The sequence below is a fragment of the Odocoileus virginianus genome, chromosome 5 (assembly GCF_023699985.2).
Source record: "Odocoileus virginianus isolate 20LAN1187 ecotype Illinois chromosome 5, Ovbor_1.2, whole genome shotgun sequence".
In the NCBI taxonomy this organism is placed as follows: Eukaryota; Metazoa; Chordata; class Mammalia; order Artiodactyla; family Cervidae; genus Odocoileus; species Odocoileus virginianus.
In genome coordinates, this window is record NC_069678.1 from 60,118,819 (window position 1) to 60,133,039 (window position 14,221).

The 14,221-nt window shown below is 38.6% G+C and overlaps 1 protein-coding gene across 21 annotated transcripts in view; it reads right to left on the reverse strand.

Annotated features, from left to right (window-relative positions):
- Positions 1 to 14,221, reverse strand: part of SGIP1 (SH3GL interacting endocytic adaptor 1) — a 229,972-nt gene that overhangs the window by 47,902 nt on the left and 167,849 nt on the right. For 9 of the 21 annotated variants that reach the window (XM_070467995.1, XM_070467999.1, XM_070467996.1 and 6 more), the window contains 2 exons: positions 13,315 to 13,380; positions 12,328 to 12,387 (listed from right to left, as the gene is read on the reverse strand). The exons of 4 other annotated variants lie outside the window; for them this stretch is intronic. In XM_070467995.1, coding sequence (XP_070324096.1) covers positions 12,328 to 12,387; positions 13,315 to 13,380 — 126 coding nt within the window. The remainder of the gene's footprint in view (positions 1 to 12,327; positions 12,388 to 13,314; positions 13,381 to 14,221) is intronic. 8 more of the 21 variants (XM_020877751.2, XM_070468005.1, XM_070467998.1 and 5 more) reach the window with 2 other exon arrangements.

Here is a 14,221-nt window from a genome sequence, read left to right on the forward strand (position 1 = left end):
AAATAAGCTACAAGGATATATTGTACAACATGAGGAATATAGATAATGTTTTATAATAACTATAAATTGTGAATTATTATATTTTACACCTGTAACTTAAATAATATTGTGTGTCAACTACGCTTCAATTTTAAAAAAACTATTGCACAATGAAGGCTCCACCATGCAAAGGAAAAACAGATCCCTCTGGTGATTCTTAGCTTCTCCATTCTTTTCTTAGTAAGTTTGAAATCACTTGTCAAATCTGCTGAAATGCCTTGATTTACAAATTCTTTAATAAAAGAGATGGTAACAGATTTTCTTCCAACATCTCTCATCAGCAATGAACACAGCACCCCAAGGAGTGTATTAGCAGGCAGATCATTAGTCTCAGCAAGTTAGCTTTAATGATGGGCTCTGGTGGAGGCTGGTGGAGGTGGGGGGTGAGTGTGCAGCAGGGAGGAGGCTTTCTGCTTCCAAATCACTCTCCTGCAGCACACACAGGGCAGGAAAGACTGCTCATTGTCCCTGCTGACAAAGGCGTTGGGGGGCCGTGTAGCCACTCACAGTAGATGGAGTTGCCAGATGTTTTATGTGGAAGAAAACTAGAAGGCAACAACCCGACCTTCTCCAAAGCAGGCAGTAACCAAACAAAACAGTCCAGGGATGTGGGAAGTTGGACAAGGGTGTTAAGAGTTAACCACCATTGAGCACTTTGTGTGCACTGACCTCATACTTGACTATTGAATCTTGACCGCAAGCACTACAACTCTATGAAACATGTTGCTATTTTCTAGTAATACCATTACCATTCCAAATAACCAGAGAAGAAAACTAAGACTTAGGTTAAGTAGCTTCCCTAAAGTCACATCATTTGTTGCTGTTCAGTTGCTAAGTCGTGTCTGATTCTTTGCAATCCCATGGGCTGCAGTATGCCAGGCTTCCCTGTCCTTCGCTATCTCCTGGAATTTGCTCAAATTCCTGTGCATTGAGTTGGTGCTGCTATCCAACCAGCCCATCTTCTGTCGCCCCCTGCTACTCCTGCCTTCAATCTTTCCCAGCATCAGGGTATTTTTTCATTGAGTAGGCTCTTCACACCAGGTGGCCAAAATATTGGCGCTTCAGCTTCAGCATCAGTCTTTCCAATGAATATTCAGGGTTGATTTCCTTCAGGGTTGACTGGTTTGGTCTGCTTGCTGTCCAAGAGACTCTCAAGAATCTTCTCCAGCACCACAATTCGAAAGCATCATTTATTTAGCACTCAGCTTTCCTTATGGTCCAAATCTCACGTCCATACATGACCACTGGAAAAACCAGAGCTTTGATTATGTGGATCTTTGTGTGCAAAGTGATATCTCTGCTTTTTAATATGCTGTCTAGGTTTGTCATAGCTTGTCTTCCAAGAAGCAAGTGTCTTTTATATTTCATGGCTGCAGTCAACATCTGCAGTGATCTTGGTGCCCAAGAAAATAAAATCTGTCACCGTTTCCACTTTTTCCCCTTCTGTTTGACATGAAGTAATGGGGCTGGATGCCATAATCTTAGCTTTTTGAATGCTGAGTTTTAAGCCAGCTTTTTCACATCATGCTGAAACTATTACTTAGACCCAGAAGGCTTATTCTAAAGCCAATGCATGTGTACACAGAGACACACACATTCTCTCTTTCTAAGTATATATGTATTCCACATATTTTCTCTATCTATACAAATATGTGTGTGTGTGCATGTGTGTGTACTAAGAGTAAACTCATATAAACTAACTAGGAGCTCTTATTCTAGCTTTAATATCTAGGATAATATCCAATACACTTTTAGGTTAACATTTACATGTTACATAAGATTTTTTATTAGAACTCTAACTCGGCAACATTTTATCTTTCTTCAAAGCAGACTCCTTGGAGCCTAAAAAGTCATGCCTTCTTCTTCCTCTGGAAGCTCTCCCTAGCTTCTAGGCCAGGTTGTCTTTTTTCTGGGTGCCTCCAAAGCCCTGTATATCCTGAATTATAACAATCTCCATGAATGTTATTGTAACAACTTTTTTAACATCTGGCTTCTACATTCCATGAAGGTGGAGATGTGTCTTGTTCTCCACTGTAACCACAGTAACTTTCATAGTACTGAGGTCACAGTAGGGACTCAGTAATTCCTTGCTGACTGGATGAATAGAGCCAAAACAATATTTGTTCCTATAGCAATCATCAAGGCTATGTTCCACAGGTCTGTTCATTGTTCTTCCTATCAGGTATCTACCTGTTGTAGAATTAGTAAGCATGGTAAAACCTCAGCATTTTGCTATGTATCCATCATAATCAATTTTGTACACATCCATATAAACATATGAAGATAGTCCTAATTCCTGCTAAAGAATATTAACTATGAGCATGTCTAGACACACTGCAGCATCTATGAGGAGTATTTCAGAAACTCTATTATATCATAACAAGCAACTAATTCCTCCTTTTGAACATGATTTATATGTCTATAAGTTTACTGTGGGGATAGGCAGGGAATGTCAAATTTTTTTGCAAGAGCTCCTACTTCATGGAAAAAGAAAACTGAAGTGTCCTATTAAAAACCCAATTTTATTTCTATTTATAAACCAAGAAATGCAAAATTTGCTACTCAATTATTTGTAAAGTTTATACAAGTTATTACTTTTTTGTTTGATGGACATGACAAATATTAATAATTTCTTCAGTCTCATATGATGTTCAGTTTTCAGTGTTCATATGCGTGTGTTGGGAGGAAAAGATAGCAGATTATAAGACAGATGAGAAGATTGGACAAAAGGCATGGACAGGCAATAGCCAGCAAAAAGAGGCAGTATGTCACATCTATGTTAACTTGCATTTGCTATAACGGCCTTTGAGAAGATATGTTCCTTCCAGGCTTGGTATCTGCGATTTTCCTATCTGTTACTTAGGTTAATGGTCAGGTCATACTCAGGGTGCAGCTAGGTGAGCTAGTTAGGCACGCCCTCTTCCATGCTGCTTGTTTCCTGAGCAATTGAGAGAAAACAGATCAAGAAAAGATCTAGGTACTTAATATATAGCACAAAAATATATCCATTAAATATTGTGCATTCAAAAGTAATCATTAATATTTGTATGGCTATTTATAGAAAAGATACAATGGAGCAAATTCCAAGTTCCAATGCATTCTTTTTTCCATATGGCTCCTATGATACAGGTTTGTCCCAAGGCTGAGCTCTCACCTCCCTGGATTCAGCCCTCATCTCCAAACAAATAATTCCCACATTTCCACAGTCTGTCTACTCCTGGACTCGTATATAAGGGATGGTGTGCAGGACTTCAAAGCTGAGATGTCTCGAAAGTAGTTCATTCTTTCTGACCAAATCCAGGGCTCTTAGAGTCTGCTTTCTCCTGGTTTACAGCAGCACCCTTCTCCCTGTGTCTCAGAATGGAAGTATTCACTTATTTTCCATAACCTGTGCATGCGTGCTCAGTTGCTTCAGTTGTGTCTGACTCTTTGTGACCCTGTAGACTGTAGCCCGCCAGGCTCCTCTATCCATGGGATTCTCCAGGCAAGAATACTGAAGTGGGTTGCCATGCCCTTCTCCGGGGGATCTTCCTGATCCCGGAGATCAGGACCTCAGGTGCATCTCTTACATCTCCTGCATTGGCAGGTGGGTTATTTACCACTAGCACCACCTAGGAAGCCCCTTTGCACAACCAATTAAATGTCAAATGTTTCTACCCCTATGGCTTTTTTCAAATATCTCTATGAAAACAGTACTGTCAGTTCTTTACTACTTATCCTGACTTATTCAGTAAAACCCCAAATTTCTCTAATCCTTAAAATCAAAGATGATCCTACCATCCTCAAAAATTTCTCAAGGTTCCACCTTACATAAAGATCGTAATCAAATCCCTTCTTTCAGTATTTAAAATCTTTCAAAATATGAGCTCTAGTTGGTCTTTTTCAAGATCATTTCTTAAAACATGCCTGGCCTCTCCCAGTGTTTATTGAATGTAACATAGATGTCATTCCTGGGTGAAATGTGGATATCATCCCTGAGAATAACATGGATTTCACCCACCCTAACACCTTTGCTCAAATCATTCTTGAAATTGGAACAGCCTTTGGTATCTGAAGTCCTCCTTGCCCTTTACTGTCAGTCAGGTCAAAGTCCCTGTGTCTCTAAGAAGCTTTCCCAGATTCTTCCCAGTTAAAAGTTTATCCATTATTTATACATTTCCAGCATGTTTTTATAATTCTATTATGGCATTTACTACAGTGAGTTTGATGGAGATATGAAAGGAAACTCCTGGCCTTAGTCACTGCCAGAGCCCCAAGCGGTCACTTTAGAGATCAGGAAAATGCCAGAAATAAGAAACAAATGCATGTTAGGCACAGAACTTTCTTGGCCCTTTGCCTTAATTCTCCTCATTCAGTTTGAATGCAAACTCAAAGTACGAAAAATAAAAACATTTCAGAGCAGTGAAGTCATAAAAAGACCTGAGGGAATATTAAAATCATATTGTTAAGTGAAAGAAGCCAATCTGAAAAAGGCTACACACTATATGATTCCAACACTATGACATTCTGGAAAAAGAATAACTATGGAACTAGTGAAAAGATCAGTGATTGCCAGGGGTTGGGGGACTGGGAAAGAATGAATGGACAGAGCACAGAGGATTTTTAGGGCAGTGAAAAAAGCTCTGGATATCATAATTAAAGATACATTTGTTCAAACCAGTGGAATACACAATACCAAGAGTAAACCCTAATGTACACTTTGGATTTTAGGTGATTACGCTGTGTCAGTGTAGGTTCATCCATTGTAATAAATGTCCCACTTGGGTGAGGAAGGTTGTGCATGTGTGAGAGCAAGGGGTGAATTGGAAATCCCGGTACCTTCCCCTCAATTTTACTGAGAACATAGAACTGCTCTAAAACATAAAGTCTAAATAAACACAAAACCAAACCAAAAAGTCTGTCATAGTGTGCAGTATGTTAAAAAACAAACAAACAAAAATCTCTCTTATTTGATTTTCCTAATTATCCGGCTTGGTGGGTATGATAGCTTCCACTTAAAAAACTACAAAACTGAAACTCAGAGACGTTAAATTCTCAAGATCACATTATTTTTGAGTGGCACAGTGAAGATCTGAACATTACAGTGGTCAGCAGTATTGGTTTTATAACATAACACTAACTCCTCTTGAACGGATTTACCCATTGACTAGTTGTGTTATTTGGGGGAAGTCACCTAACTTTTCAGTGCCTCTTGTTACTCATCAGTAAAATGTGAATAATATTTTAAAATGTGAATCCACACAGTTGCTGTATGGATTATATAAGTTTATGCCAGGGAGTAATTAGCAGTAATTAGCCCTCCTTGGTAAGGACTCATGGTATTTCATTATCAGTGTTGGTATCCGCTGCAGTACTCTATACACGCTGAACCCAAATAAAATCATCTTTTCACCAACTAGGTACCCTGTGCTTGGTGACTTGAGATAGAAGCTGCTAACTACTCTTAAGCTTTCCCACAGCTATTTAACTGGATATAATTTTGATATGAATTGTGTACACTCATGTCATCTCTAGCATCCCATTCACATCATTTGGCTTCGACACAAGGGCTAAAACAGAGAGCACTTTGCTGACTACGATGGTAAGAAACACATATTTGGTCTTTGTTCCAGTTCCTGGCACAGAGCTCCTCAAACTCTTGTGATTTCTTGAGTGAAAGGGTTGAGTGGGGGCTGTTATTCATAAAAAAGCCTCTTTCAAGCATACTTGAGTTTCTACTAATGAGGTGACTCTTGGAGGATGGAGGCTGGCTGGTTAGAGGAATGGAACTTTCTGTCCTGTCCCCCAATCTCAGGGAGAGGAGAGAGCCTGGACATTGACTTAATCACTGAGAGTCAATGATTCACACAACTGAGCCTACATAATAAACCTCTGAAACAACGAGGCTTGGAGAGCATCCGGGTTGATGAACAAATCAATGTACTGGAAGGGCACACACCCATGAGAGCTCCATGCCCCCTTCTCTCAAACTTTGTCCTCGTCATTTCTTTCATTTGTCTGAGCCTGTGTTGTATCTTCTAGAATAAACAGGTAATAGAAAGTAAGTCATTTTCTTGAGTTCTGTGAGTTGTCCTAGCAAATTACTGAACCTCAGGACATGGTTATGGGGAACACTCAATTTATAGGTGGTCCATTAGAAGTACAGGCCTGAGACTTGTGACTGGTATGTGAAGTGAGGGGACAGGCTGGTGGGGCTGAGCCTTAACCTGTGGGGTCTGCCAGATTCCAGGTAGTTAGTGCCCAAACTGTTTAGCGTGAAGGGAAACACCCTACATGTTTGGTATCAGGAGTGAGAAGAATAAAGAAAGAGGCTTCTCTTTTACTGACTTGCTAATCTATCTCTAGTATGATAGTCATACACTAAACTTAAATGAGACAAGGCACCTGCCTCAAAGAACAGGAAGTCAAGGGAAATATCAGCATGTTGGTCAATCCCAGAGAATTTCAGAACCACTAATTCCTTGTGAAGAGGTCAAGTGCATCGTTCTTTAAAAAAAATATTTCACTAGTTTTGTTTTTGAGCCTCAGAACCAGCATTGTGAAAGTCACTTATTCGTGTCCAACTCTTGGCAACCCCATGGACTGCAGTCCACCAGGCTCCGCTGTCCATCGTATGCTCCAGGCAAGGATATAGGAGTGGGTTGCCATCCCCTTCTCCAGGGCATCTTCCCGATCCAGGGATTGAACCTAGGTCTCCCACATTGCAGGCAGATTCTTTACTATCTGAACCACCAGGGAATCAGCATTAGGTGCTATTTACTTATTTATTTTTTGGCTGTGCAGCATGTCGGATCTTAGTTCCTCAACCAGGGACTGAACCCACATCCCCTGCATTGGAAGTATGGGGTCTTAACCACTGGACCATAAAGGAAGTCCCAAGGTCGAGTGAATTCTGAAACCATCAGCAGACCTGCCTGGTAAAACATTTTATAGGTTCTGCTCCATTTAAATCTTCCTCACAGGTTTAGGCTATTTTTTTTTAAACTCTCTGTGACCTTCACTTGTGAATAGAAAAGAGTTTACATTTCATAATCACATTGTAGTTTACACTAAAAAAATTTGGAATAGCTAGGGAGGGCAGTTTTAATATTTTCAATGAAGACAGTCTTGTATCACTGCTTCTTATGTTTCTGTAATTTTCCCCAACTTGGTTGTACTTAACACTGTGTTTGTTTGTAGAGTTGAATGCTCAGTAACTTTATTGATTGAGAAGGGCCTACAGTCAGGGTGAGGGGCGCTTCCCTGGTAGCTCAGATGGTAAAGAACCCGCCTGCAGTGTGGGAGACCTGAGTTCGATCCCTGGGTTGGGAAGATCCCCTGGAGGAGGGCATAGCAACCCACTCCAGTATTCTTGCCTGGAGAATCGCCATGGACAGAGGAGCCTGGAGGGCTACAGTCCATGGGGTTGCAAAGAGTTGGACACGAATGAGCCCAGCACAGCAACAGTGGGGTGGGGGCAATCAGTGAACAATTCCTACTTGAAGAATATTGTGAATTTAGCAAAATGGCTCCTTCTCATAAAATTGCTTATGCCTTGCAAGTTTCCTTTCTCTAATGACTCTTGGATGAATGAATTAATATCTGTTTGGTCATCTGTGAAAAATCTGACCTGTTTCTTATAGGATTACTATGTTAGGGGGAAGAAAGTTGAGTGGCTCATGACTAAGATATGGATTACGAACTATTAAGTAGGGATATTTAATAACCCACTGAAGGAGGCCAGAAGTTAAAATGTCCAAGAGTTGAGTTTTTCATACAGACAACACAATTTCAAAGTGGAAAGTGTATCTTCCATAGTATAGAAACATACTTTTCCTCCATGGGGTCTAATCTGGATAAACTTGAATGTAGGTTTGGCTGGTGGATTGAATGCGAGTGGGGTGGCCATAAGACTAGAAGTTTCAACAAGGTCAAAGATAATGTGTAGTCAGGGGACTGGGAAACTGGAAGGTTAGGAGAGTTAGAGAAACCCACCAGCATCACCTATTTCAAGGGGGTAAATGAGATATCACGGACATGGAGCAGAGCATCAGGCCAGGTCTCCAGCTAGGCAGCCTGGATTTCAATCCCTACTCTTCCTCTTCCTGGCTGAGTGATTCTCAAAAGTCACATATGTCATCTGAATCGGAATTTCTTCATCCATGAGTTGTGCAGATGAAATGAGATATTAGATGAAATGTATTTTTCATATAGTAAAGATTCAGGTATTAGTTATTATTATTATTTTTATTACCTCAGTTCCTCCTCTTTAATTATTTTCAACCCTTATATGCTCCATTCTTCTCTATTTTATTTCTTTTCTGTAGAACTTATTACCATCTCCATGCTACATATTTTACTTATCTTCTTGTTTTTGATTTTCCACATTAAAACATAAGCTCTTCAGTGACTTGGAATTTTTTCTGTTTTGTTCCCTGTAGGGGAGTGTCTAGAACAGTGCTGGCACAAGATAGCACTGAGCTAATTGAATGAAAGAATCATGCCTAGTATAGTTCTTGTAATACAACAAGGGGGACAAACTGTTAGTTTTGAAATAGCTGAAATGATACTTTCTGGTAGGGGCCATTTCTTAGATGTGGCCAGACGTGTGGGTTACTGAGTGGAGGGAAAGTTTATTGGAACTGAAGTTGAAGAAGCCCTTGAGAGAGAATGTTGATGGATCATCCAACATCGAATCTATGTGACAAAAAGAAGCTAGGGAGTGAGGTAGAGAAGAGGGTGAAAAGGGAGCTGCCAGTGTCCCTAAGCCTGTAGACGAATGCAGGGGAAACGCTCTGTAGGGCAGTGTGAACAGCGATAAGTAAAAGGTGGAATGGGCAGATGGCTACTTTTCATAATGGGGAAAGGGGGTTGGAAGTTTTAATGGAGAGTTGGAAGAACTCATACAGCCCACAAAAGACTGATGAACTTTCTGTGGAGAGTGTTACAGGGGTGTTATGGCCCCTGATGGGGATGCAGTGAAGGCAACAGGTGGGAGTGTTTGGCAAAGAGTCTGGGAGTATAGACAGGGTGTTGTTAAGTGACATTCCCGAGGGTGTGTTGGGAGTGAGACCAGTGAACAGGAGAAAGGAGTGGACTAGAGAGGATAGTGCAAGTGGCTGTATGCACAGAGGAGAGAGGCGATCTTCAGAACAAGGATACAAGAATCTATGGTTGTAGGTTGTTTTTTTTTTTTTCATGACCAGATACAAGATGATTTTCTAGTTAAATAAGCTAAACAAAGAGAGGGAGGGACAGCACATTTATGGAAACATTTTGATGTTTGAATGCTCTAGGGAATTATGCAACTAGCTAATAGTTGCATCTTCTACTTTTTATGGAATATCTTTCCCTTTCTTTCATCTCAGAAGAAAACTTGATAGCTTCAGTAGGATATACTCCTGGATGAATAAATTTTAACAGGTACTACCTTATGTAACCTTTACCTTTTTTTTTTTTTAAGCTCAACTTAAATAGGTTAAAATTTCAGTGACAAGTTTTTTTTGAGTGAAACTGTTTAACACTAAACTATTAAGACAAGCTTTGGAGCTCTTGTGAGTTAGGACCATTGTCTAACACTTTTCTATCTCTCTTGTTAAGTTAAATTTAGAAGTGTGAAGCATCTCATGTTATTTCCAAATAAGTTCATTAGTTAGTTGGTTGATTGGTAAGTGGCTCACTCACTCACTGGGTAACCACACTGCCCAGAGGCCTGTAAGAAGAAGCGATGGATATGACAGGCTAAGGTTTTGAACATGATAAAACACTACTTAAATGCCAACAAATAATAACTTAAAAGTTATTTAGAAGAAATGAATTTTTGACCTGGGACTCTTTGGTCCTCTTATACATTCCCCAAATAAAGAATTGAAGATAATGATAAGTAACATTAATAATAACAAATATGGGTAAAGTCAGAGTGCCCTAGAAGAATATACTAGCAGTGCTATTCAGTAAAATATGTTGAATGACCGTGTCTTTTTGTAGTTTAAAATTTGAGTAGGGGCACTATTCTCAAGGCAATTTAACAAGTCATTGTTTCTATGCCATTTTATCATCACCACAGAAAATTAAAAAAAATCATTCCAGGTTGCATTAACTGAAACCACCTGAGGCTAATTTATGTAAACAATGAAACAAGCCTTTTCCCATTCTTAAAAAGATAGCCACCCTTGTGTTATTTTTAGTTTCAGGGGGTAAGATGTCCTCCTAAGTCTTCCCTTAAAGTTCATTGAAACGTATTTTAATTTGCATGAGCATTTCTTGATAGATGAGTAGGACATATTCATGACATGACCTCTCCTATAGCCCCTTGGAAAACCTTGTTTATACTTCCAAACCTTGAGCAAAGTCCAAGATAAAGCTAATACAGAGTTACAGATTTCAATTAATTTCTGTTCAACCTCTTTCTTTGTGTGACTTCTCTTGTCTCAAATTGAGATGTTTAAGGAATTTGGATTTTACTAATTAGAATGGCAATGTTACCTACCAACTTTAGATACCCCAATATCTACTAACAAATGTTTTCTTTCCCTAAAATGAAAAAAAAATGTCATTCACATTGTTATTCCACATGTTTATTAATACTTATGTTTGATTGATGATATATTTTAAAAACAAACAAGCCAATAATCAAAAGCTGTCTTTAGACTGGAATCTTACAAAAAGTCTATCTCTTGAATTTCTTTGGTTTAAAGAAATCCTAATCAAAATAAAAGCAAACCAGCCAATAGATACTCTAAAGCCAAAACAAACTGTACCAACAAAAAACTATGAAAGTTTTTTTGGAGCCCCAGACATTACTTGAAGGTTGCCAGTAGCATATGGCTTAATTTCCTGTTTAAAACAGGGTAAACTACAACCTTTAATGTAGTCAAGCTGAACCAGAGAAAGAGCCTTTATATGTGCAGGTATTGGCTGTATGTCAGGATCATCAACCTATTTAGTCATAGTGTCTCCTGTGAGATGTGCTGATCAGTAAAAAGACACTTGGGCACTTTTACTCATCTAATTTGAAGAGAAAGTTTAGAAGGTCATAAGTTTGTGGATTTTGCATCTTGGTTATTACAAAATTAATGACCTGAGGCAATGACGACTTCCAACATCATGTGGAAAATATTCATCCTTCTCTAAGATTGTCTATCCACCTGTTCTCTGCCTGAGCCAGGCGAGACATCAGTACTGGGGAGGCTTTGAATTAGACAATGTTTCCTGCTACTAGCCAAGCCACTCCAAGCTAAAGGGACCATCTTGCAAAGAAAAGTCACTGTTAAGAGAAAAACGTCACACCACACAAACTACTTGAGAATTTGCGCCAATCATTCTAATATTTTAAATTGTGCTAAAACAACACTTAACTTAGAGAAGCTCTTTTTGTTATCATGAAATACAAAGATCATATTTAGAATCAATTCTTGAGTGGAAATTTTGTTTGCCAACTTTTTATACCAAGATAAACTTAGCTATTTAAAATTGTAGAAAGTAGAGGCTTAAGTGATAAATATGTATAAGATAGTCCATTTGTTAAGTTTACTTACTTAATTTTTCCTATACCATTAGTTTAAATGGGTCATTTTATCAAATGCTTGGCCTGTTAAAATGATTTAGAATTTAAATATAAGACAGAAGAATGCTAATCCTTAATGCAGAAATAACAAATTATCCAACATTGAGGTTAGATAACTGACATTACACTTATGTATATTTTCTTTCATCTTCTAAAATGGCAAGTCCAGTGGTAGTTGTCCATTTTACTAGTCATTCCAGTTACAATTTCCATATCAGAAGCTGTAAATAGAACTTATGAAAATACTTTTTCTTTTCTTCATTTTTCTGATCTCCCATGCAGCATTCCTTGTCATAAGAATATATTTACATTTTACAATAATGGATGTTGTATCTGAAATATTAATTATCCAAAACAAAATTAAATGTGAATTCCAACTAAAAATGTCCTTATATTTGTTGCATTGCACTTGCAAAAGAGTTAGGAAAGCGCCCTGGTTGACAGAGTTAAGTTCCTTGCCCAAAAAAGGTGTTCTTTTTTTCAATTTTTTTTCAGTTAATTAAGTAACCAATATTAACTGCAAATTAGCTTTAATTTTTTAATACGAAAAATTGGAGATCTCATACAAACCAAATTCATGGAGTGTTTTCTTTAGTGTTTAATGTTTTCTAAGTAGCCATAGCATTTTTATACAGAAAGTGAGACCAGGTCTTTTGAAGAAAACTGGGATTTTTAAAAAATGCAAATGGGGAAAAGCATGAGGGGAGGAAAAATTAGAATCTGGTATGCTATGTACTACTTACCTTCAAAAGTCAAATAAAACTTTCCTCTGTCAAACCAAACGAGGGAAGGCTGTTCATTCTCTGTATGGCCAGGAGTTGAAGCGGGATGGGAAAGGTTAAGGAGAGGGAGAGAGAAGGACACAGTATGAGTTACGGAGCAGGTCATTAATCTCACTAAGGGGAGGGCGGAGGCACTGCATGCCATTAACGTGCAGGGAGAAGGGAAGGCTGGCAATCTTTTTTTTTTTTTTTTTTTAGTTTGGGAAATAGAAAGCAAAAGCAAAGCTATGTAGGCCTAAAGGGATGGGCACATGTTGCTGGCAGCTTGGTACTTGGTGCCGCTGGGCATGGAGCAGAAGTCTTCCTGGCCATGCAGGGGCGTCAGCATATTTTAACTGCACTAGTTTGGGCAAACTGTCACTCAGCAATTGCTGTGTTTATTTCATCTTCAATGTCATCCCCTTCTATATTTTAAAAAAGAAGCTTGGAGTTACGGGTTATATAAAACTTAGCTGAGGTTTTCAATGACAATAGTATTGCATATCAGTTTAAAGTTCATGGAAGATGCCATATATCTTCCATTCCCTTCCCTGGAATCACCTTAGGCAACCAGACACAAAACGCCCTTTACCTATGTACTATAGGAAAAACAAGATTACTAATGGTGTTCTACTATGTTTTAAATAAAAAAGCCATCACTGGATATGTAATTCTGAGCAGTTAAATTATCCCTCCCTTTGTTAGTTCACAAAGCAATAGCATCTCCCCTTTTTTGAATCTTTTCACTGAGAAACTGTCATGCAACCTACTGCTTTATAATATGTTCACTTGAAAAAAAACATTTCAGTGGCATGAGTTCCACGATGAACAGTAAGTAGACGGTGAATCTGAGAGGCACTGGACACTCATGAGGTGAGTAGCATGTCCATGAAGTTTAGCATTCAGATGGCATAATGGCTTGGATTTTTAAAGTCTAGATATCTAAAGATCACTCAGCTAGCACCATACCTGCAGGCGTTTCACAGCGCCTTTCAAACGAGGGCAGTTTGTCATAAAAAACATCATCTTCTGACACTTTGAACCAAAGAAATATAAAGGAATGAAAATAAAAATACAAATCTCAAATGAAATCAAGCAATGCACTGTACTGATCAAAACACAGGAATGATTTTAATGAAAAAAGGAAACAAAACCTAAGACACTGGGATTATGGACAGAGTATAAAAAAGTGATGTGCTTATTTCATGATGAGTCTAAGAGCAGAAATGGAAATTTTTAAGATGCCAGATTTTAGCATCTGTGAATTTGCTGAAGTCAACTCCATGGAAGAAATCACACCCCCATCTTTTCAGGGAGTTGTTAAAGGCACTGTCATTAATAATTGACGTGTGCAAGTGTATTTCACTCAGACACAATTCTCAAGTGACTGGACGTATATCCATCAACAGAACCTCCTGACAGAGTGCTGACAGCTCAATGGGATCACCCAGCATGCACCTGCCTCCCCCTGGGGAAAGAGGAAGCTTTTAATGAGATCATTAAAAAAGCAACAGTATGAATCTGAGGTCCCTGAATGAAGTCTCTCATTTCAACTTCATCAATATCCAACTTCAATTTACCTTTGCACCTGTCCTTGGTACTTACGGATTTTTAGTTTTGAACAACATTATTGTAATTCCATCTTTGGCTATGGTATTGATCATGGCCAAATGTCTTTGTATTAAATTAGTTACAATAGTTGCTATGAACTCCAAGCATTCTGGATGTATGTACATGGTCTCCCTCCTCACCAACAAACACATACAGATAACTGAAGTTTTACTCTGCGATTTAGATCAATCAGTGCCACAGATCTGAAGGATATTATTATAACTTTAACAGAAAACTGAATAAATTCTGTACGAAGACAAGTAAG